The 23,210-nt window shown below is 44.2% G+C and overlaps 1 protein-coding gene and 1 long non-coding RNA gene across 3 annotated transcripts in view; one reads left to right on the forward strand and one right to left on the reverse strand.

Moving 5' to 3' along the window:
* The window catches only part of pleca (plectin a), a 130,564-nt gene that overhangs the window by 57,236 nt on the left and 50,118 nt on the right, over positions 1-23,210 (reverse strand). The window contains exon 1 of one of the 2 annotated variants that reach the window (XM_047384037.1): positions 6,598-6,770. The exons of the other annotated variant lie outside the window; for it this stretch is intronic. Within the exon in view, the coding sequence (XP_047239993.1) occupies positions 6,598-6,637 (40 nt within the window). The 5' untranslated portion in view covers positions 6,638-6,770. Of the gene's footprint in view, positions 1-6,597; positions 6,771-23,210 lie in introns of those variants that run through there. 2 annotated transcript variants of the gene reach the window in all.
* LOC124879449 lies at positions 7,621-13,334 on the forward strand. The gene is made up of 2 exons (XR_007041035.1): positions 7,621-8,116; positions 12,008-13,334. It is a non-coding gene; the product is annotated as an uncharacterized LOC124879449 (long non-coding RNA).

Genomic DNA, 23,210 nt, shown 5'->3' on the forward strand with positions numbered 1-23,210 from the left:
AGAGGACTCCCTCCAAATTCTTCATCTTTATCTTAAATCAGCAACTAGATGGTTGGCACCTGGACCCGGTCTAGTGTTCCAACAAGACAATAAACCTAAACACACATCAGAACTGGTTCTGGACTGGATAAATCAGGTTAACAGTGGCCTTCACAAAGCTCCCACCTCAGCCCTAAAATGAATGGACTCTGCGCAGGATGCCAACATGTTCAAATGTAGAAGAGTGTTCAGATATCTGCCAGAAGCATGTAGATTGAGGGTGTGGTTCTGGTCCAACTTGGTTTTAGTGGATGTACAGGTATATATCCGACCCTGTGTGGTTCAGAAAGGAATCCACAATAAATCCATACTTCTTGCTTTTAAAAATCGTTAATCGTATGTTGAATAATCACTCCAGCCTGGAAGAAGAGCAGTTTCTGAGCTCCTCCCAGTGATGAGAAGATGGAAACTCCCGGCTGCAGCTGGATGCAACTGCTGAAGAGAGAGTTCCTTTATCTGAGGTTCAGTGAATGCATCATGACAGGAGGCAGAAGTCTGGTGGAGATGAAGGTGTGAATGATTGAAATCCTCTTCTTTCATATAAAACTCAGTAAAAACAGAAACAACCTGACGAGCTCTTGGTCCATTATCAGTTAGAACAAACAGAAACATGAGTGAAGGTTCCGACTCCACTATGAGTTCTAGATCCCAACAACCAGAACACCAGCTGCCGCCGGTACAAGCTAAGGGATGTTCCTCACAGAGGATCAGATTTATGGGCTTTAATGTTTAAAAATCAGAGGGCTGATAAACTTCAGTGAAATCAGCAACATGAGAAAACAACAGCCATCCTGAACCTACTTTACTTTTGGATTACAGGATTTGCCTCGTCACGGTTGGACACCTGCCGGATCATCTCACCTGGAGCTTAAAAACTCTGCTTCTCTGTTGTTTTCGGCTGCCTGTTGTCGGATCTTAGACTCAGCTACCTTCCTTCCACCTGATCGTCTGACTTTTCAGACGAAGCAGTTAATCCTCTTATCACTGTCTGCTCCAACCTGTCTATGTTTTCACTCTGAAGTAACACCAGTTTTTATAAGTGCTGCACAGATTAACTTGAGTGGCAGCATTTGGGTCGGCCTCAGCGACAGACGGCCAGAAAGTGAGTCACAGCTGCAGACCACGTGGCTGGGTCTGAACCCGATCCTGCACGGAGCCTCGTGTGGCCTAACAAACACGACTCCGGCGCTGCAGAACTGGGCGCAGCTTCCTAAACGGATTAGACACAATCAGACTTAATGCTGAGGATAATGAAGCTTTCTGATCCTCAGAGAACCGAACACAAAATCATTACAGTGAAAATCCAGGTGAAAGAAGTAGGAGGCAGCGTTAAAACCAAGAGTTTTTAATGCATGGGTCTGCAGACACACAGGCCTGAAGGTTCCTTTACGTTCCAGAGGGTTTGTTATGAATGTATCCAGGAAACAAGGTCCACCGTCCTCAGCTTACTACCAGCGGTCACCCTGTGTGAGGATCTCAGAGCTTTTTATAAACCTGGCTCCGGACTAAATTCCTTTTCCCTACTTTCACCTTCTCTCTGTGGCAAAGGCACCTTGTAGCTTCACACAACAGCAGCTCAAGCTGTTTCTTTTCATCCAAACATTTGATTGCCACCAAACACTTCATGATTGTCTCTGCTGCAGCAGGTAGAGCAGAAAGCAGATCTCCTGAAATGCAAATCAACTAGAGAGGGAGAGTAGGTAGAGATAAAACGCTGCCTGCTTTCGTCATTCAATGTTTGAACAAAGTTTACAGTCAAACACAAACCTGGAGGCAGCTGATCAAAGCTTCAGCTGAAGACAAACTGGAAACACAAAGAGCACAATCATCTGGTACGATATAACCAGCAGAGGATTGGACATGTTGAAGCTCTGGAGCATTTAGATGTGAGTTAACCCAATGCCAAGCTGTAAAGACATAAGCAGTGACCTTAAAGAAGCAACTGTTGCTGCCCATCAAACTCTGAAGGTTTAGAAGATCATCTCCAAACTATCAGAAGTCCATCTTTCTACAGAGAGAAACATTCTTTCCAGATGGAAAACATCTCAGTCAGCTGCCAGTTTTCCCAGGAGCGGACGGCCCAGCAGATTCAGTCAAAGGTCAGAGAAATGACCAAAAACCCAAGAGCTCTGTCTCAGACCCTTCAGGCCTCGGTTAGCTGATTAAGGGTTAAAGGTCATGGCAGAACAGGTAGAAAATCACTGAACCAGTCTGGCTGCTTAGAAGGGTTGAAGGAGGAAGCGTCTTCTCTCTAAAAACAAGATGGCAGCAGGACTTAGGTTTAGGTTTTAAAGCTGCAAGACTTCTTTGTGTTTGACCATGATGAACAACTCCATGTTTGGAGAAACCCAGACACAGCAGATCAACACAAACACCTCAGACCATCTATCAAGCACGGTGGTGGAGGGGTTATGATTTGGGTTTATTTTCCAGTTAAAGGACACGGAGATACTGGTACAATCAGAAAGCACTGCTGCTGGAGGAGGTTCTACGAGCTGCTGGAGGAGGTTCTACAGGCTGCTGGAGGAGGTTCTACGGGCTGCTGGAGGAGGTTCTACGGGCTGCTGGAGGAGGTTCTACGAGCTGCTGATCATGGGCTGGACTTAGTCACAGCTCCTGTTTTGGTTTAATTTAGGTTGAATTGTTAATTTGAGTTTGATTCTTTGTGTTTATTATCTTCAGATAAAATGTTTCTATATTTAGCCTGTTACAGAACTAGTTTTATCTGTTAATCTTTCACCTGTGTAAAAGCCACTGAAGCAATCAGAACCAGCAGAAAGTTGCCAGAACTGCTCTGCATTAGGTGTTTCCACCTCAGCTCCATTTACAGATACGGAGCAATAAGCTGAATGTAAATTTCTTTACCGACTTTTTCACATCCAGCTGCTGGGCGACCAAACAAGTTTCTGCTTTCAACTCGACCAGCAGGACTCAGAGAGAAATCCTTCAATTTACCTGAGGGTGTGTCCCCTGCAGGGCTGCATTGTGACCCTGTGTGTCAACAGTCAATAGGACCTGCCTCAGGTGTGTCTGATGATATTAAAGCTGCAGGTAACCTTAAGGACGCATACCTCAGTCTGGATGTTTTAAACAGAAAACTTAAGAGGAGGATATGATTAAAGTTTGACAATAAAAACAAGCAGGAACAGGTTCATCAGGTGTTTTCACAACAACAGAGCACACATCGGTTCAGTCAGTGAGCTCTGCACAGTCAGTAGGAGAAATACCCTAAAAACCGAGAATAAAAACCCATCAGCAGGGCAGAGGAACCAGTTGTTTAGAATCCAGCATTTACAGGGTTAACTTCCACATCTGAAGAGCACAGGAAACCGAGTGGGGGACAGAGGAGGGGAGAGAGGAGGGAGCAAAGGAGTGTTCGCCATAACCACAGAGAGCAGCAGAGACGGTGGAGACAAGGACCTGGAGAAAAGTTCCAGCTTTCCTTACCTTCCCTCCGGCGCAGCCTCCACTGCCAGACAGCGATCAGGGTAACGATGTGACCCACAACCACCAGGGCCGGGAACACATTTCCAGGGGGGCTTGTCGGCATTGGGTCTGGTTTAAAGTGGACAGTCCCGGGCTGGGAGGACAGGGTAGAACAGATGGGAGGGGGGGATGATAGGTGAGGGGGGCGATGGAGGTGGAGGGAGCAACGTCTATGGGTGTGGTGCCATCCTGGACTTTAAAACCAGCGCCGCAGCCAAGTTCTCTGTGAGTTTTACAAGAGGCAAAAGGAGAGCGCTGCCCTCCCTCTGCTGCCGTCAGGGTGACTCAGTCCTCCCTCCCTCCCCCCATCTCTCCCTCCCTCCCTCCCTCCCTCCCTCCATCTCTCTAAAAGGCTCTGCTTCTACAGTTGGTCTCCTCCACACAAGTCTCCTCTTGCCTGTTGTTCAGAACGGATCCTGGTGCTCCATGCCTGCAGCCTTGGAGCCCAGAAGGAGCTAAAAATACGTTTCTGTCTGTGGTTCGAGTGACTGGGACAGTTTCTGTCCTGCAGGAGTTGGCTGATTGCTGCAGACTATCTGCGCTGCACAGGTTAATAATACACGACACACACACACACACACACACACACGACACACACACACACACACACACACACACACACACACACACACACACAGGTCAATCTCTGATAAGAGCCAAACTTAGAGATCCACCTTGTGTCAAAGTTTCCAGCTCACTTCCTGGAGTCCGTGTTCAGTGGCGGTTAACGAGCAACAGATGATCCAACCAAAGGCATTCCTTCATTTTATTATTATTCCTCCATCCCATAATATCCCACTCACCATCAGCTTACTCCCGTTGTACGACTTTGCTTCATTCCAAAGAAAGCTAATTGCTTCCGTGTGTTTGGCATCAGTACGTTTCCCAGAACCATTTCTGAGCAACTGTCTTCAGCTCCAGAATCTGCCAGTTATTCCGTTCCATTGTTCTTCCACTGAGGCCCGTTTTGAAGCTTGAGGAGGTCTGAGGGGGATGTTCTCCTCAGATGGAACCTCTTAGAAAGCATCTCAGTTGAACTCAGGTATAATTACTGTCTGTCCCTGCATGTTTGTTGTTAAATTCCACTGAGTTTATGTTCAAAAGCAACACAACCTTTTTGCTTCAGAAGTCAGAACCCGGGCCGGACTGGATGTGTCTGCACAGATACCTGCCTGACAGCAGACGTTTTAAGAGCACCTTCAGTGCCTCACAGGAAATGTCAGTGTTGTCAGAAGACCAGCTGGTCAGAAACCTAACACCAGGAGACGGGTCATGATCACATGTTTCCATCAAAGCAGCACTGCGGGCCGGCCCGCTCCGCCATCAAAAATAGATGTTACAACTCGGACCTCGGTGGTGGAGCTCAACATGAACACATAACGGTCACATGATATGAAGGCTGAAAAATAAATAAGTTATATGAGATTTCTGTACAGATCTCTGAAGGTCACACTACAGCATTTACAAGACACTGAGGTCTGGACTTTAACTAGGCCATTGGTACACCTTGAGCTTCCTCTTTTTCAGCCGTTCTGTTGTAGATCTGCTTTGTATGGATCATTGTTCTGTTGATGACCCGAGCTTTGGAAGTTGGACAAATGGACTCACATTTGATGCTAGAATATTTTGGTACACAGAGAAGATCATGGTCTACTCAATGACTGCAAGGTCCTGTAGCAGTAAAACAAGCCCAAACCATCACCCCTCCACCACCGTGCTTCACAATTGCTATGAGGTGTTTGTGTTGATCTGCTGTTTGGTTTTCTCCAAACATGGTTCTGTCCATCATGGTCAAACATCTCCATTATGGTCCCATCTGTCCAGAGGACATTGTCCCAGAAGTATTATTCTTCATTCAGATGCACCTTTGCAACCTAAGTCCTGCTGCCATCCTGTTTATAAAGAGAAAAGGCTTTCTCCTTCAACCCTTCCTAACAGCTAGACTGGTTCAGTGTTTTTCTAACTGTCCTGTCATGACCTTTAACCTGCCAACTGAGGTCTGTAGAGTTCGGGATGGAGATCTAGGGTGTTTTGGTCATTTCTCTGAGCTTCACGCTCTGACCTTGGACTGAATCTGCTGGGACGTTCACTCCTGGGAAGATCAGCAGTTGTCTGGATGTTTTTCTCTTGGAAATGAGCTTCCTCTCTGTAGGATGATGGACCTCAGGTAGTTCAGAGATGACCACATAACTCTCCCTAGGTTGACGGCAGCAACGATTGCTTCTCTAAGATCATTGCTCATGTCTTTCCATCCTGGCATTGTGTTAACAGAGCTGTAGACTCCCTAACCCTCAAATCAGCAAACTGACAAAATTCCTGTATTAAAGAGTTGCTCATACTGATGATGATCAGGTAATCAATGATCTGATCAGCAGTTCCAAGCTGATCATTTCTCTCTTCATTTCATGCAGAAACAGTAAAGATGGACTCCATTTTTCACTCACTGCTTCTGGATTTAGGTTTTTCTAAATAAAAACAGGGTAGACCAGATGTTCTGAGGATTGTTTTTTATGAGCTCTTCTTCAAAGACAAAGAGTTGAATAAAATGAAGAGTCTCTATCAGTGGGTGATGTTAAAATGTTGGCAGCTCAGTGTGGGCAGGGACGGAAAACGATTCCAGTTTGAATCCCTGAAGTCTTAAAAACTGGCAAACTATCTGAAACCTCAGCAGAGGGAGCAGCAGCAGGGGAGAGGTGCAGATGTGTGGAAAATATTCACTCCCACATGGGCGGAGTCAAGCCCACTCCCACTCCCCTCACATGGGGACACTCAATGATTCCCACATTCTCCTGGTCTCTTCCACATATCCAACTTAGCCAGACATCTCAGGAAAACACACTCTGATCAGGGAGATAACTCTTAAGATCTAAAATAAAATTCCTCCAAAATAAATGAAAAGTTTTAGAGCATCAGTGCAGATGGCCACACGTGGTTTTATTCTGCAAAGCAGTAAAACCGAGCTGAGTCTGGGAGTGGCACGGCATGCATAATGCAAGAAGTCCTCCACTGCAGAGTTTATCCCCCAGGAAGCATCCTCACATGCAGAGTCTGGAAAAGGAAAGTCAAACCTACCGTCTGTTGGACCAGAACAGAAGCAGCAGCACAGGTCCATCTTCTCTCTGAGCGTCTACTCTACTTTTACTGAGAAAGCAGAACTGAGAGGGAGTCGGCTCTGACCTCACGACATTGTGTTCTGATCAGAACCGAGGGGGGCGTGCAGAAAGCCAAAAGAGAAAACAGAGAGGGGGGAGAGGGAAGCAGAGCCACAGCCGGGGTGAAGAAACTCCACAGAGCTGTGAGTTTGATTTGGGTTTGTCAGCTTTTCCACTGTGGAAACAGAATCTCAAGTGTGGGGCGGTTTGTGACGAGCTCCACTGGACCGGAGCCATGGGCAGAAACTCCCAGGGTCACATTTTCTGACGGAGTTTGGACAAAGAGCGGAAAACAGGATTTAATGGCAGCCCGCTGTTAAAACAAAGGTTGCTCTGTGGCAGCTGTAAAACAGCTGCAGATGGTACCGTGGTTCTGGAATATCCACAGGGTTTGGATTTTGAAGTAAAGAGATTAACAGAAATATGAATCTGACTTTACTAATAAGGCATCTTTCCTGAAAACAAAAGGTGCTTTTCTGGAAGTAAAAACAGAACAAAACCATAACTCTGGACCTCTGAACAAGAGAAATAAATCAAATGGACGGGTTGTAACAGAACCTTCAGAAACAGGGTTTTAACTTCTTATTTAGCAAATAGAGTAAATGATTCATAGAACACAAACTGGTTTTCAGAGCATTAGTTCCCAAAGTTTGGGTCAGGACGTCACCGTGGGTGACAAACGGAAAAGTGTGAGTTTTATGATCCCCTTCAGAACAGAACTTCAATATAAAATGATTCTGTTAAAGTATTTATGCTATAAATGTTTGAATAAATAAAAACATCCCTTATAAACAGATTAAAACATCATGTTGGCTGTTGTTCCTGTCTTTACCCACCTGCTGGTTCCTCAGTTAGTCAGTCAGTTCAGTTAGTTTAGTTAAGTTAGTTAGATAGTTAGTTTAGTTAAATCTTTGTCTCCAGTATTCTTTGATCAGTGTAGAATAATTCAGTTCAGCTATTTTTGTGGTTTTCAACAGGTTTCATTCATCTGAAGCTGAGTTTGTAGGAAATTTAGAATAATCTAGTTTAAGTCCAACCAGTCTGAATATTTTACATTTTGAATCAGAGATGATTTAATGAAGTCTAGATTCCTGAAAATCAGTGAAATTATCCGTAATCTCCTGCCTCATTTTCACCTCATCACTGCTGACTGTCTTTACCTCCCTGGTTTAAACGAAGCTGCAACACAAACAGCTGTTTTCAGTTTTAATGTCACAGATAAAGTCGTACGGACCGGACCTGAAACAGCTCCAGCAGACAGACATGATAAAAGGCCCAAAACGTACCAGGAGGCGCGGCTGCATCTGTTTTTCTGAAGAGCAAACCCCAACCTCAATACTCCCTGAGATGATTAAACCGAACTGGAACTGAAAATAGGAAGGTAATCTGTATAAAGCAGATAATCATGCAGCGGGCTGCAGCGGGTTCTGATCCAGCTTGTGAGTTGAAGTCATCTTTTTTTAGCCTTTTCTGTCTGATGAAAGTCTGATGATGTCTGTCAGTTATGTTGCTGGGTCTAATATGTTTGCTTTGAAACGGATCCGATCCGTCCCGTCTGTATGTATATCTACACCATGCATCCATGTGGTCATTGAGCTCTCATGACTCCAGCTAGCTGACAGACTCACTGCTTACATGTTTCCGGATGTTTTGCACCCTTGGCAAGCGAAGTGAGGTGTGCCATGTTATAGATTTATATTGTTCAGACGTTAAAGTGTCTGATTTTGAATGCAACAGTAGCACACTTTATCTGGTTCGTTTGCCTTAATTTAGCATTTTATGACAGAATTTATAATGTTAACACGTTCAGTTATGTTTAAAACCTTATTTTATGTTTTCATGGTGCTGGAAAGGGTTCTGGATAAGCTAGGATTATCCTGGATACTCTGGAAAGAAGAAATAAATATCTGCACCCGTCAGAGACTTTCTTCTGTGATTTCTGATGTGAAGGGCTCCTACATGTAGGCTGTGAAACCTTATATTTCTAGTCAGTCTGAAATGTAAATTAGTCAAACCAAAACAAAAGACAAACGGTCTATGATACGTTTTTTTGTGGTTCCTATTCTATAGTAAAGATAGATATACTGATGATAAACAGACGCAGTAAATTATTTATTGGCCTCAAGACAAATTTCTGCCAAAAGCAGAAAATTCCAACTCTTTTATCTGATATTTTTTCAATTTAGTTGGTTAGATTTGACTCAAAGGTCACTGCTTTTATGTCGTCTCATTGCTAAACAATTTGTTCAAAGCTTAGGTTATCATCTGACACATTTAATCAGCAGATTTATTCCTGACCCAATCCAGGCCCTATGAATGCACGGTTCCAGGTGGCAGTGAGTCATTGGCCACGCAGCTGCATCCCCCTCACCTACATCCTAGAAACATGAACCTCCTCACTGTCGGGGCAGAGAGCCTGGGTGGTGTCTAACTGCAGACATCCAGTTTAAAATGATCATGCATAATTAGCATTCTGCAAACACAAGTTTCTGTCTGTGTGGGATCAACACGGATCATGAAAAACAATCCTAACCAACATGTTGAGTTAATCACAGACGCAGCGTCCTGTCGGCTCCACAGACACACCCAGACCAGCGCCATGCTCTCTGCTCCTCTGCACACACTCACACCGCTCAGAAAGCTTTTCTGTGCTGACACCTTTTGGCCAGAAGACTGAACTGTTTCCTACCTTGGCTGCGCTGAATCAAAGCCTCCATGAAGTTTCTGCTGAAATTCATCTTCTTCACGTTTAACACCCAGAGAAAGCAGCACAACTCTCAGTTCTGCTGAGGCCAATCCACTCATGCACACTATGATCTTTTTGAATATTGCTTCCCAGTCATTGCAGGCTGGACTCACTGAGATGCACATAAAAAAGGTGCCACATGTTCTCATCTGGGCCAGCTTGCTGCTTCGCCCTCCTCATGGAGGCCCAGGCAGGAAAAGCTGAGTGTGGTTTAAAATGGACTCACATTTCCCAGTGTGTGCTGAGTCATTCATCCTGTCCATGGAAAGCTCTCAGGCAGACGCCGTCTTAAGGTAACGCTGCCCGTTTTATATTCAGACACTCAGGATCAGCGTTTTGTCTCCATCCAATATATTCATGATATATTCATATATCATGAATATATTCATATATCATGAATATATTTACATGTATATATATATACATGTAAATATATTCATGATATATTATTATATCATGAATTTGCAGGGGTTGGACAATGAAACTGAAACACCTGGTTTTAGACCACAATAATTTATTAGTATGGTGTAGGGCCTCCTTTTGCAGCCAATACAGCGTCAATTCGTCTTGGGAATGACATATACAAGTCCTGCACAGTGGTCAGAGGGATTTTAAGCCATTCTTCTTGCAGGATAGTGGCCAGGTCACTACGTGATACTGGTGGAGGAAAACGTTTCCTGACTCTCTCCTCCAAAACACCCCAAAGTGGCTCAATAATATTTAGATCTGGTGACTGTGCAGGCCATGGGAGATGTTCAACTTCATTTTCATATTCATCAAACCAATCTTTCACCAGTCTTGCTGGGTGTATTGGTGCATTGTCATCCTGATACACGGCACCGCCTTCAGGATACAATGTTTGAACCATTGGATGCACATGGTCCTCAAGAATGGTTCGGTAGTCCTTGGCAGTGACGCGCCCATCTAGCACAAGTATTGGGCCAAGGGAATGCCATGATATGGCAGCCCAAACCATCACTGATCCACCCCCATGCTTCACTCTGGGCATGCAACAGTCTGGGTGTTATGCTTCTTTGGGGCTTCTCCACACCGTAACTCTCCTGGATGTGGGGAAAACAGTAAAGGTGGACTCATCAGAGAACAATACATGTTTCACATTGTCCACAGTCCAAGATTTGCGCTCCTTGCACCATTGAAACCGACGTTTGGCATTGGCATGAGTGACCAAAGGTTTGGCTATAGCAGCCCGGTCGTGTATATTGACCCTGTGGAGCTCCTGATGGACAGTTCTGGTGGAAACAGGAGAGTTGAGGTGCACATTTAATTCTGCTGTGATTTGGGCAGCCGTGGTTTTATGTTTTTTGGATACAATCCGGGTTAGCACCCGAACATCCCTTTCAGACAGCTTCCTCTTGCGTCCACAGTTAATCCTGTTGGATGTGGTTCGTCCTTCTTGGTGGTATGCTGACATTACCCTGGATACCGTGGCTCTTGATACATCACAAAGACTTGCTGTCTTGGTCACAGATGCGCCAGCAAGATGTGCACCAACAATTTGTCCTCTTTTGAACTCTGGTATGTCACCCATAATGTTGTGTGCATTTCAATATTTTGAGCAAAACTGTGCTCTTACCCTGCTAATTGAACCTTCACACTCTGCTCTTACTGGTGTAATGTGCAATCAATGAAGACTGGCTACCAGGCTGGTCCAATTTAGCCATGAAACCTCCCACACTAACATGACAGGTGTTTCAGTTTTATTGTCCGACTCCTGTATATATATATATATATATTTATTTCATCTTATAGACTGTTGGATGATTTTCCAACATTGAGAGAAGATGCTCCTGTAATAAAAGATGATTTCTACACATCTGCACCAGCAGGGGCAATAAGTGTAGATGAACGTCTCAGAGTTGCTCCTCCGTTTCCATTCCAGAAAGACGTTAAACTTTATAACATTTGGCAGAGCAAAATGAACAGTGCTCTTTGTGTGTTTAACTCCTAAAGGCGCCAATTTAAACATGATCTACGCTCAGAGACGCTCATTTTTTCCACAGATTCTTCTAACTAAATCCAAAGGTCAAACTCTGAGTAAGTTATATATCTGGTCCACCAGCATTCCTATTAACACTCAGGCCACATCCCAAACCAGTCAAACCTAAATGGAAAAGCAACCGCGGCGTTCCTCTCCGAACAAAGAGGACAATTGCTCCAGTGTTGGAACTTCTGGAGCAACACTGGAAAGCTCCAAGGAGTCCAGGACACCAGCACTACCAGCAGAGCTAAAAAATACTCACTGAAGGTTCGGAAAAGATATGGAAAATGTCAGCAGGGAAGGAGAAATTTTCCCCAAAGTTTTATAGAATAATTATAGAGCTGTGCGCCACGCTGATTGTGGTAAACATTCTCCATCATAATCTAATTATTGTTGCAAAAGAGGAGGAATGATGAGGCGCGTCAAACGTCTGGAAAAACTGGGATCATCTCGTCCTTGCAGTCTTTATGTACTCTCTAAAGAAAGCCACCGTCTGATTGTTTATTTGTCTCCCTGTTTGTGAAGAACTGTAATCTGAAACAGAGCTGGTATCTGCATGAAATGAATGTAAAATATTTCTTCCAGCAGGTCTGTCAGCCAATGAGGCAGGGAGAAATAACCGCGCCCCTCTGAGGCACGACAACCTTAAAACAACCTGCGGATCATTTGTGTTCCAGATGAGGCTCCGCTGAGGATCGTACCAGGCAAAAGATGACCTGCCAGTTCTTCCCTGACAGCCCGTCACACAATCGGGAATGATTTACTGAAGCATGGGCGCCGATATCTGGAAGAATTTATCCCAAAACAGGAACACAGCTGCAGTGCTGCTTTTAAAGAGTAGGGAGACATTCCTGCAGATAAAACCTCTGACGGACAAAAACCTTCAGCTCATTGGAAACAGCTTTATTTCCACCTGCTCTTCATTACCTGTCCTGTGGCTCCGAAGCAAAGAAAACCCGGCGGCACAAATCAGAGTTAAGGTCGGTTAGCAACCCAAAACCACAGAGGGAGAGGAATGAAACCAGCACCAAGCAAACACACCAATAAAGTCATAAATTCACTTTAAACAACAACAAAAAACATTTTTCACACTGAATTAATCTAGTTAACATAAACTAATTACTGCAATTCAAGCTGCAACAAATTCCAGAAACAAGTTGCTTAGGTCTTCAAGCAGAATCCATGACAGTCTGAGTGTGTGAGGACCAAAAATGCTCAAAAGATCTCAGATTCATGAGAAAATCATTAAATTAATTAAAAATAAGGTTTATCTAATTAAGATTGGAAGGGATTTCCAATCTTAAACCAAAATAAATCAAACTGACTGAAGGCTCTCTCAGGACAGCTTTCATAGAGTTATTTAAGATACGCGTTTCTATTCCAGGTCGTTAAATGCAAGTCTGGACTATTGGAAGCAGAGCAGAGTGAAGAAGGCTCAGAGGAGTATTGCTTAAACGTCTCACACACACAAGTGTTGGGAAATCCTGGGAGGATTCTGCAACGATGCCATTTTAACGTGCCACACAATAAAAACATTTACTGGAGTTCTGCTCTCCAAGCTTTTTGCCAGCAAACAGAAGAATTTCTGTCTGGAGCTGGATCTTACAGAACCAAAACATGTGAAGGTTCTTCAGGTAGGAGTAGGAGTTGTTTGATTCTGGAGCAAAACCAACAAAGATCCGAGACACGATAAACTTTACATTCAACATTCTGACTCAGTCATCAGGCACAATCCTGCAAAACCTTTATATGATAAACCAACACAAGGTAGTTCATCAGGGTGAAACAAAAGGAAAGGTGCTTAGTTAGCAACCATTTTAACTGATGAAAGATCTTAAAAGTGTGGCATGCTTTTGTATTCAGCCCCATTTCCTCCGACTACACCCTGAAATAAAACAAGTAGAACCAATTACTCCTGGAAGTCACTGTCTTATTTAACACAGTCCACATGTTCAGTCCATCATCTGAAAATGGAAAGGGGATGACACAACCTACCAAGACATGGCCATCCTCCTTAGCTGACCAGGATGACCAGGCCAGGATGTTAATCAGGGAAGCAGCCAACAGGTAACTCTGGAGGAGCTACATTGATCCAGCGCTCAGAAGAGAAAGTCTGTCCACAGTACAACTATTAGTTGAAACAGTGGAAAGAAGAGAGCCTGAAGATCCTATTTGCAGTTTTTCCAAATATGTGGAACGAGGTCTCAGAAGAGACCAAAACTGAATTTTCTTTTGTGCAAAACACTCATGACTGGATCTACCAAGATCCCAAATCAGGAGCGCTAAATTGCATACGCAAACAAAAAATTGCACATGCAATTAGTGGGCGTGTTGCGGGTGATTGACTAAGATTGCTTATGCAATTGATAACAGGTGTAAAAGTGGTGCAGACTGGCCTATAGCCACCATGGAGAGTTTGGGAGAGCACAGTGGTCGTATAAGAAAGATGAAGTTCAAGGCCATGTAGTTGGAGGTAATGATGATATTAATACATTTTATTTATAATGCACTTTACATTTAAGAATCTCAAAGTGCAACAAATCAACAGTAAAAACATTTAAAACATGAAAATAATAAAAGCTAAAGTTAAAAGAAAAAATAACAATCATAAAACCTGGAAAGTTATGATATGCTAGAGTTATTAGGTAATCCTGCAGCTCCAAATCAGCATTGCTGGATAGATGATATGTCTGTATTTTTATTTCTGACAGTCGAAATATGTTGACAGGTTCTCCATCTCTGTCGTCTTTCTTGGTCCCTATGCCTTCTTGCCACAATGATCACAGACATAAGTTCGTAACGCTGCCAGGTTGCACCTGCCTTTCAAACGTGCTCAAAATGGACAAAAGAACAGATCTTGTTCATGTTTTATAAATCAGTGCATGTGCTAAATGGTGACATTTGCATATCCTTCGCAAAGTATTTCACATAACCAGCACATATTGTGCAGATTTATGACGGCAAACAAGCTAAAGGGATTGTGCCTTCTCTTCTGCTCAGATGCAGTCCCCGGTGCACCTGGTTAGCAGATCAGCTTTGCGTGACCTATCAAGTTTGCACGTGTTTTTGTAAATGTAAACCTTCAGTATATCAGGCCCTCTGTGTGGAAGAAAACTAACACTCTGAACACACCATTCACATAGTGAAAGTTGGTGGTGGCAGCATTATGATGTGGGAATGCTTTTATCAGCAGGTGCAGGGAAGCTAGTCAGAGTTGATGGGAAGATGGATGGAGATAAATCCAGGACAATCCTGTATGAAAACCGGTTCGGGGCTGGAGAAGACCTGAGACAAGTGGAGGTTCACCTTCCAGCAGGAGAACCACCCTGAACATCCAACCAGGGATAGAATGGATAGTTAAGACCAAAGAATATTCATGTGTTAGAATAATCTAGATAAAGTCCAGATCTAAATACAACCAAGAATCTGTGGTGAGACTTGGTAAATGATGTGCCATCATAATCTGACTGAACCTGAGCTGTTTTATAAAGAAAAAAGGGGAAAATATTTCAGTCTGTAGATGTTCAAAGCTGGTGGAAGAACCCCAGAAGACCTAATACTATATATGTGGAACATAAGAATATGACAGGATCTTCACTAATCACCCCCCCCCCCGATATGTTTAAGAACTTTTAAAATGGCTATTGGCCCCAGTTAACAATCAACGGATGTTCAGGATGTGTTTTGCACCGTCTAATACCTCCTTACAGTGCACAGGCAATATACCGGACAATTACAATCAAGCACTATGTACACGTGTTCAGAGGTTCTGGTTGCCTGTTGGGCAACTTAGATGATGTCACCATGGAGACAAATTCATTTCATATGGTTTTCACTGCCTTATGTATCGATAAGAAAACTATCCTCATAAATTGGAAGAATGAGTGATTAGTATTTAGTATTAACTAGTTTGTTGGATTACATAGGTCTGGAGACAGCCTCTGTTTCCACATCAGATCAACCTCTCTGGACTCCTTTAATCGGCTCCATCACCTAGTGGGGGACCTTTGGCTTTGTCCAGTGGGGCGTTGTTGTGGGTTAGGGGTTGTTGCAGGGAGGATATGGGGCAGCTGGGGTGTCCCTGGACTGGGGTTCTGGCTGGGCCTGGGGAGCTTAGGTCCTGGCGGGTATGTCATCTGGGTTTTGGGCCCGTGCATGTGTTTTGTTCATTGGTGGGCCTTGGGTGACTCCTAAACTGTTACCATCTCATTGCAGGTCCTCTCTTCTTCAAGAGGTAGGCTTTATTTTTGAGAGACTGGCGGGGGCTCTGTGCACTGCTTTTGCAGGGTGCTCTTTGGTGCACTCTGTCCTCTGCTGTACGGCGTGCTGTGGTGGTGGTCCTGTGTGGTGTGGCTCTGGCCGTTGTGTGTGGGTGCTGCGGGGCAGCCATTGCTGGGCTTAGAGGCTGCATTGGGCTTCTCAACCTTGTACTGGGGTGGGGTTTGCTCATCTGCAGGGTCGTTTCTGGTGGGTGGTGTGGTCTTAGGGTGGTTTTTACTGTGTCCCTACGGATGTATGGAAAGATGTGTAGTGTCGCTGTTGCTGTGGCGTTGGCTCTGTCCCCGTGAGTTTGGGGGTGGTTGGGCATGTTCGTCATGTTCTCTGATTTGTGTGGCGTACTCTTGTTGAGCTGGGCCGGCTGGTCTGCTCATTTTTTTGGGTGGGGCCACACGCGCTGCACGCTTCCAGCTGGCTCCTCTTTGCTGGGGCTCGTGGCCCGTGCATCGGCTTTTTACGAGTGGAGCTCATCTGTGGGGGGGGTGTCCCTGTGGGGAGGGGATTCATGGCGTTTGAGTTCAGGGGCATGTGTTCTATATCTGTGTCCTTGTTGGGAGTCGCCCTGTGGGAAGATTCGTGTTGGGGTTCATGGGGGGTGGAGGGCTCATGGGATTAAGATCAGAATTCATTGGGCGGTTGGGACTGTTTCACCCTGGGACGACTCTGGTTGGCGGGTTTGTTTGGACCAGGTAGAACCCTCTTTTGTACGTGGCCCCTGCTCCGAATGGAGACAGGGGTCGTCGGGGGCTAAGGTTAGAATGGGGGGTTGGGGACTGGGCTGGGGTCACTCAGCTTCAGGCGGTTCCGGCACTAGTCTTGGCTGGTTCTGTTTACCTGTCTCCACCACGGACAAAAGGGGACCACCTCCTTGGTCTGGGGGCTGGTTGCCCCTCTGAGGTATCGGTACCTGGACCTGGGAGTATAGAGTATGTATGATGAGTGTGAGTGTATGACGTCCATTGTTGTGTGTCTTTATGTGTACGAAGTAGGGTGAGAGTGTGTGATTTTAACTGTGTTTGCCTGTTTTTGTGTCAGGTTGGTTGTTGGGCTGCTACTGTGGGCTCGTTGCGGCAGCTCCCTGAGGCATCTGCACTGTGGCTGCTGGGTGGTTCCCACCGGGCTCTCCTCTGCTCTTCTCTGGGGGGGTTGCAGTAGTCCCAGCAGTGGTCCTCCCAGGGTTCCCATGGTCTGGGGGGCCTTTGGATGTCTGTGGCTTAGATCTCCTCCATGTCTGTCTTGGGTCCAGGATGGTGGGTCTGTGGCTCCTCACACTTGCTATTGCATATTTTTTTGGAGAAACCTTCTATACACAAGCTCCCACTCAGACCCACAGGTGTTTAGATTCAGGTGTTAACAGATACACAGATGTTCTATGTTGAGCTGTGGTAACCACTAAATATATCTTGCATTCATAAGAACCGTGCACTTTTCTGTAACAATGCCGTTATTATATATGTTTCTGCAGATGTAGAAGCAGTCATCTAGGGCGTTATCTTTTATTCTCTTTATCCTTCTTCCTCTCCTTTTTTCTTTTCTCCTTTTCTCCCTTTGCCATATTTGCCCCACCTCTCTCTTTCTTGCTTCTTGTTTTTTCCTTTTCGTTTCCATCTCCGTGTCCATAACAATTAAAATAATCCCAAAGCAGTTTCTAATAAAGTTTATTTTATAAATATCATGCAAGGCATTGTAGCGTTAGCCGTAGTGCTCCACTTGTGAAAGTAAATCTGTTGGGCTTCTTCTTGGCTCTCAGACAACAGTTCTGAGCTACTCTGAAGGACAGGACACGGTAAAAAAAAAAAAAGAAGGTAAGAATATAATATACGTTATTATAATATTATACAAGAATAAAATGCAATAGCTTGTGCTGGATTATCATATAAAAATACAATAACAAAGGTGGTGGAACAGGACAAAATGTGGAATGGGGTATTAATACTTTTTAAAGGTGCTGTATGAATCAATGTTTAGGAAATAATAATGCAGCCTGCAATTAGCATTTTTCAAGCAAATACCTGCAGAATCTAATTCTGCAAGAGAATCAACAATTAATGTCAGATCTTAACGAGCTGGTGCAGCTAACTGAAGGGAAACGAGGCCCAAAACAAAGAGCTGTCAGGTTGAATTATGGGAAAGTCCAGAACTCCTTCAAGAAGTTAAAACAACATGGAGTCTGGAGAAACATGACAGTTGTTCTTAGTCATCTGGGTCTAGTTACTTACAAACTAAACTGTGTGTAAATGAGCAGTCATATGGAGCATAGTGGTCATGAACGTTTACAATTTTCAAAGAAGGAAAAAGCATTTTACTTTTTACTGACAGTGACATGTTACTAAAAATGTTGCAACAAGTTTGCACCTAATTAAACATCTTGACAAACTAAATAGCTCAGCTCTTCTAAAGTTTGATTAAAAATGTAATCAGTTCTTTTATATTAAAATTGGAAGATTTTAAAGTATTCCTACCAACAGATCCTCCTAATTATACAGAGAAACTGCAGAAAGCTTCAATTGGGCCAGCATTGACCACTGATGTCATGTGACTACAAATAGCTTCTGAAAATAGGTGATCTATGGGGAACTGATGTAAAATGGCTGACTGTGAGAGACGCTAATGGATGCACACAAGCACCAAGAGACTGGAAAAACCTCTGAGATTTATAGGAAAAGCCTGGAATACCAAAGGGAAGCATAAAATGGCTGCAGTTTCAAGATGCCAAACTCGTAAGGTGATGTGGCCAACACAGAAAGCAGTGAATAGATGAAAGATCCGTTCGCCACATCATTAAAGGATGTTTAGGAGGAAGTGTGCCGTAGCAACACAACAGAAGGAAATATGAGCATTTTAGGGACTGACCGCTGCAGTGAGTCATCAGAAACCTGACAGGGCGCGGCTGGTCGTTCATGCCTGCAGCCATGGCAACGTGACACACCACGGAAATATGAGCAGAACCACAGACGAGCCAGAACTGTGGTCAGCAGACGATAACAGTGCTACTGGCAACATGCAAACAGACATGATTCCTGGAAGTGAAAGTAAATCACTGAGTCACAACCAGAACTGAAAACCTAAATTTATCCAACATCACAGAGACAAGAAACAGCTGAAAGAACGCTTTTTAAATCACACCTGAGCGACAAACTCAGATAAATAGAACGGAAGATGGGAAGAAAATCCTTCAGTTATTTCTACTTTTTTATTTAAACTCTTATTACAAACATACCGTTTCTCATTTAAAAACCACCAAGGCAAGGCCAAAGCAACAGCAACACTGCTGCTGCACTAACTCTGCTTTTTATGCAAAACAAAAAACTACTATTTACTCTGATTTCTTTATTATTCTTTATTATGGGTCCCTGGCTCCAGCTTTAGCATTGTAGTTCTTTGTTTTCTGCAACTCCAACTCCAGTTTTCCCAGAAAATGAAGCTGTCTGGTTTCTGCTCTTTGCAAAAACAAAATTCAGTTTGTTTCCTTACTTCATGGTTTCTGAGGAAGCTGCAGGATTAAACCCACCAGTTTCATCATCCAGGGAGAAAAGATGTGGGTTGCCGTCGCCTCCCAGCATCACAAACTCTCACACAAACCTGTATGACCCTTTCTCTTCTCCAATGGTTATAATCAGTCTGACAGAGAGAAGTATCCCAATCCTTGTGGTTTTTAGTAGAACAATGACCATCAGTGGGACCCTTTGTGAGGTTCCTTGAGACGACATTGTTGTAAATAAGCTCCGTTTAACTAAATAATCTGAACTGAAACTATCTCTGTAGTTATGCTGCTATAGGCTTAGGCTGCTGGAGGACATAATGACCACTTTCACCCTCTTCGCTACATTCTCATACTACTCTCCAATTTTGCATTATTTGCTGTTATTTCAGCTTTTAACTTTTTGTTCTCTCTTTTCTCTTCCTAGAAGCTACACCTGGCCTGGCTCTGTGTCTACCTGTGACACCTTTCTGGAGAGGGGCATCGTCTGACCTGCTGACAACAACTTAATGTTCACCTTCTACAGATGATCCACATGACCCTGTCTTTCAGTGTTTAACTCTTTCTCTCTCCTAGACATGGCTACTGACTGAGCTTCTACTGTAACTAACTCTATGTTCTCTCTTTCAGACTCTAACCTTGAAAACTGGATCAGAGTTTATCTGTTCTTTCTTTCTAGATGAAACGACTAAAGGAGCTACATCCATTAACATGTACTTTTCCTTCCCATAGAAAGTACTCCTGGATCAGTGCTTCTTTGTTCTCTTTGTGTCTCTGCTCTGTTCTCTCAAACCTCCAGTCGGTCGTGGCAGATGGCCGCTCACACTGAGCCTGGTTCTGGTTCTGCTGGAGGTTTCTTCCTGTTAAAAGGGAGTTTTTCCTCTCCACTGTCGCTACATGCATGCTCAGTATGAGGGATTGCTGCAAAGTCAACCCCAGTGACTGTCCACTGTCTCTACATGCTCATCCAGGAGGAGTGAATGCTGCAAGTCACTGACTGGATGCAATCTGCTGGGTTTCCTTAGATAGAAAAACTTTTTATCCAATTTGAATAAATTACTGAATCTGACTGAACTGTTCAATGGTTACGATTAATTAGAATGTATGAACCTGACTGTTGTGAAGAACCTTGAGAAGACATCAGCATCAGAATCAGATTTATTGCTAAGTTCGTACATACAAACAAGGAATTTGACTCCGGTACACTTTGCTCTTTTGTTCTGTTTTTGCATTACAGAATAAACATATTTATAATTTACAATGTACACATATATAATAAAAAGGTGCATTTGCAACATCTATATGCTGTTGTTTTGTACTCTATTAAATGTTCAACAGAGAAACAGCCTGGGGGAAGAAACTGTCTCTGTGGCGGCTGGTTTTAGTGAACAGTGCTCTGTAGCGCCACCTGAAGGTAAAGCTCTGTACAGTTTATGTGCAGGGTGTGTGGGGTCTGCAGAGATTTTAGCAGCTCTTTTCTTGACCCTTGACCTGTATAAGTCCTGGATGGAGGGAAGGTCAGCTCTGATTATTCTCTCTGCAGTCCTGATTATTCGTTGCAGTCTGGACCTGTCCTGTTTGGTGGATGATCCAAACCACACTGAGATGGATGAAGACAGGACAGACTGAATGATGGCAGTGGAGAAGATGACCAGCAGCTCCTGTGGAAGGTTGAACTTCTTGAGTTGCCTCAGGAAGTACAGTCTCTGCTGGGCCTTCTTTTGAACAGTGTCTATGTGTGAAGACCATCTCAGGTCCTCAGAGATGGTGGTTCCTAGGAACCTGAAGTGGTCCACAGCCGATACAGTGTTGTTGAGGATGGTGAGGGGGTGTATGGGGGTGGTGTTCTCCGAAGGTCCACCGCCATTTCCACAGTCTTGAGTGGGTTCAGTTCATGGTAGTTCTGACTCCACCAGTGTACCAGCCGATCCACCTGCTGTCTGTATGCAGACTCATCACCGTCCTGGATCAGTCCAATGACAGTGGTGTCATCTTCAAACTTCAGGAGTTTCACGGACGAGTCCGATGAGGTGCAGTCATTTGTGTACAGAGAGAAGAGGAGTGGGGATAGAACACACCCCTGGGGGGCACCAGTACTTATTGATCTGGATCGGGAGAAGATGCTCCCCAGTCTCACCTGCTGCTGTCGGTCCATCAGGAAGCTGTTGATCCACTGACAGGTGGAGGCCGGGACGTTGAGCTGGGTGAGCTTCTGGTGGAGGATGTCTGGTATGATGATGTTGAAGGCCGAGCTGAAGTCTACAAACAGGATCCTGGCATACGTCCCTGGGTGGTCGAGGTGTTGCAGGATGAAGTGTAGACCTAAGTTAACAGCATCATCTGCCGACCTGTTTGCTCGGTAAGCAAACTGCAGGAGGTCCAGCAGGGGGCCTGTTTACATCTTCCTCAGAGATCTTTAGTGCAGGTAGAGGATCTGAAGGTGGAGGGTTGGTTGCTTTATGGGAAGAACTTGTTCCTGAATGGGATGTAGAGGGGATGGTTTGAGGTGTGAATGGCTTCTTGTCATGTCTGCAGTAGAAGCCATTCAGACGGTTGACCAGGAGACGACTCTGTTCAGGATGGGTGGGGGGGCTCCTATAGGCAGTCAGGTTTCTCAGACCAGTCCATACAGCTGAAGTATCACCAGTAGAAAGGATGTTCTTCAGCTTCTCACTGTAGCTTCTCTTAGCTGTTTTGATCTCCTTTGTTAGTTTGTTCCTGGCCTGCCTGTACCGCGCCCAATCTCCACTGCTGTGAGCTTCTTCCTTTTCCCTGCGCAGATTCCTGAGGTGTGGAGTAAACCATGGCTTGTTATTCCCAAAGGTGCAGAAGGTCTTGGTCTGCACACACATGTCCTCACAGAAACTGATGTATGATGTCACCTCATCAGTTAGTTGGTTTAAGTCAGTGGCTGAAGTTTCAAAAACAGTCCAGTCTGTGCATTCAAAGCAGGCCTGTAGCATCTGCTTTGATTCCTCAGTCCACTTCTTAACAGTGTGAACCTTGGGTTTGGAAGCTTTTAGTCTCTGTCTGTAGGTTGGGATGAGATGGATTAGATAATGATCTGAAAAACCCAGAGCAGCCCTGGTAACAGCATGATATGAGTCCTTTAAAGCTGTGTAACAATGGTCCAGTGTGTTTTTGTCTCTGCTGGGACACTTAATATGCTGTCTGTATTTGGGGAGTTAATTTGAGAGGTTTGTTCTGTTAATGTGTTGTGAATTGGTGCTATAGAAATAAACTGAATTGAATTTTAGTGAATTGTTCTTCATCAGGCAGCTCCACTGTTTCCTTCATAGCTCCTTAGAGACACATTTAAAGCAGGGCCAGGTATCAAAGAGTTGTAGTACTTGGTCTGAAACTTTTGTCACAGTGATGCTAACACAGTAACAATGAGTGATAAATCAGTTGTGGTGTCATGATGGACTTTTGGCTACCAAATAAGCAAACCCAAAGCTCAGTGACACTCTGAAAAAGTCCCACACTAACCCTGTTTTTATCTTGGAGGCGGCTCTGTCGGACTGATGTGTGTTTGGTGGCGTTAATGCAATGTAATATATCAGCTTGCCCCCCGTAAACACAACACTGGCACATCAGAAGAGGAGCTGCTTTAAAGTAAAAGCTTTAGCTGAGTACCTTTTCCTCGCTCTGTCTGGTTCCTGACCAAAATCATTCACTTTTGAAGCACTTACAGAAGCAACAACCCCCAGAGAAGCAACGATCACAAGCAAATTGAAAAAGGTAACATATGAAGTAAATAAGAAGGCAAAGCAGAGAGGAAACAAATTCAACAACACAAAACTAAATTAATATACCAAATGTTGCACAATAACACCACAGAGTCTAGTCAGCTGATAAACTTCAGAACTATGAGGCTCCAGATTCAAAGTTCACACAAACTGACTTGTCTTAAAACCCCCACAGAGGAAACATTCTCTGTCTCTAAACTTTTATATCTGCAAAATCTCACATTTGGAGTTCCACTGTATTAAGGACTACAATTGTCACAGTATGGAATAACAGAGCATT

Source organism: Girardinichthys multiradiatus, chromosome 13 (assembly GCF_021462225.1).
Source record: "Girardinichthys multiradiatus isolate DD_20200921_A chromosome 13, DD_fGirMul_XY1, whole genome shotgun sequence".
Classification (NCBI taxonomy): domain Eukaryota; kingdom Metazoa; phylum Chordata; class Actinopteri; order Cyprinodontiformes; family Goodeidae; genus Girardinichthys; species Girardinichthys multiradiatus.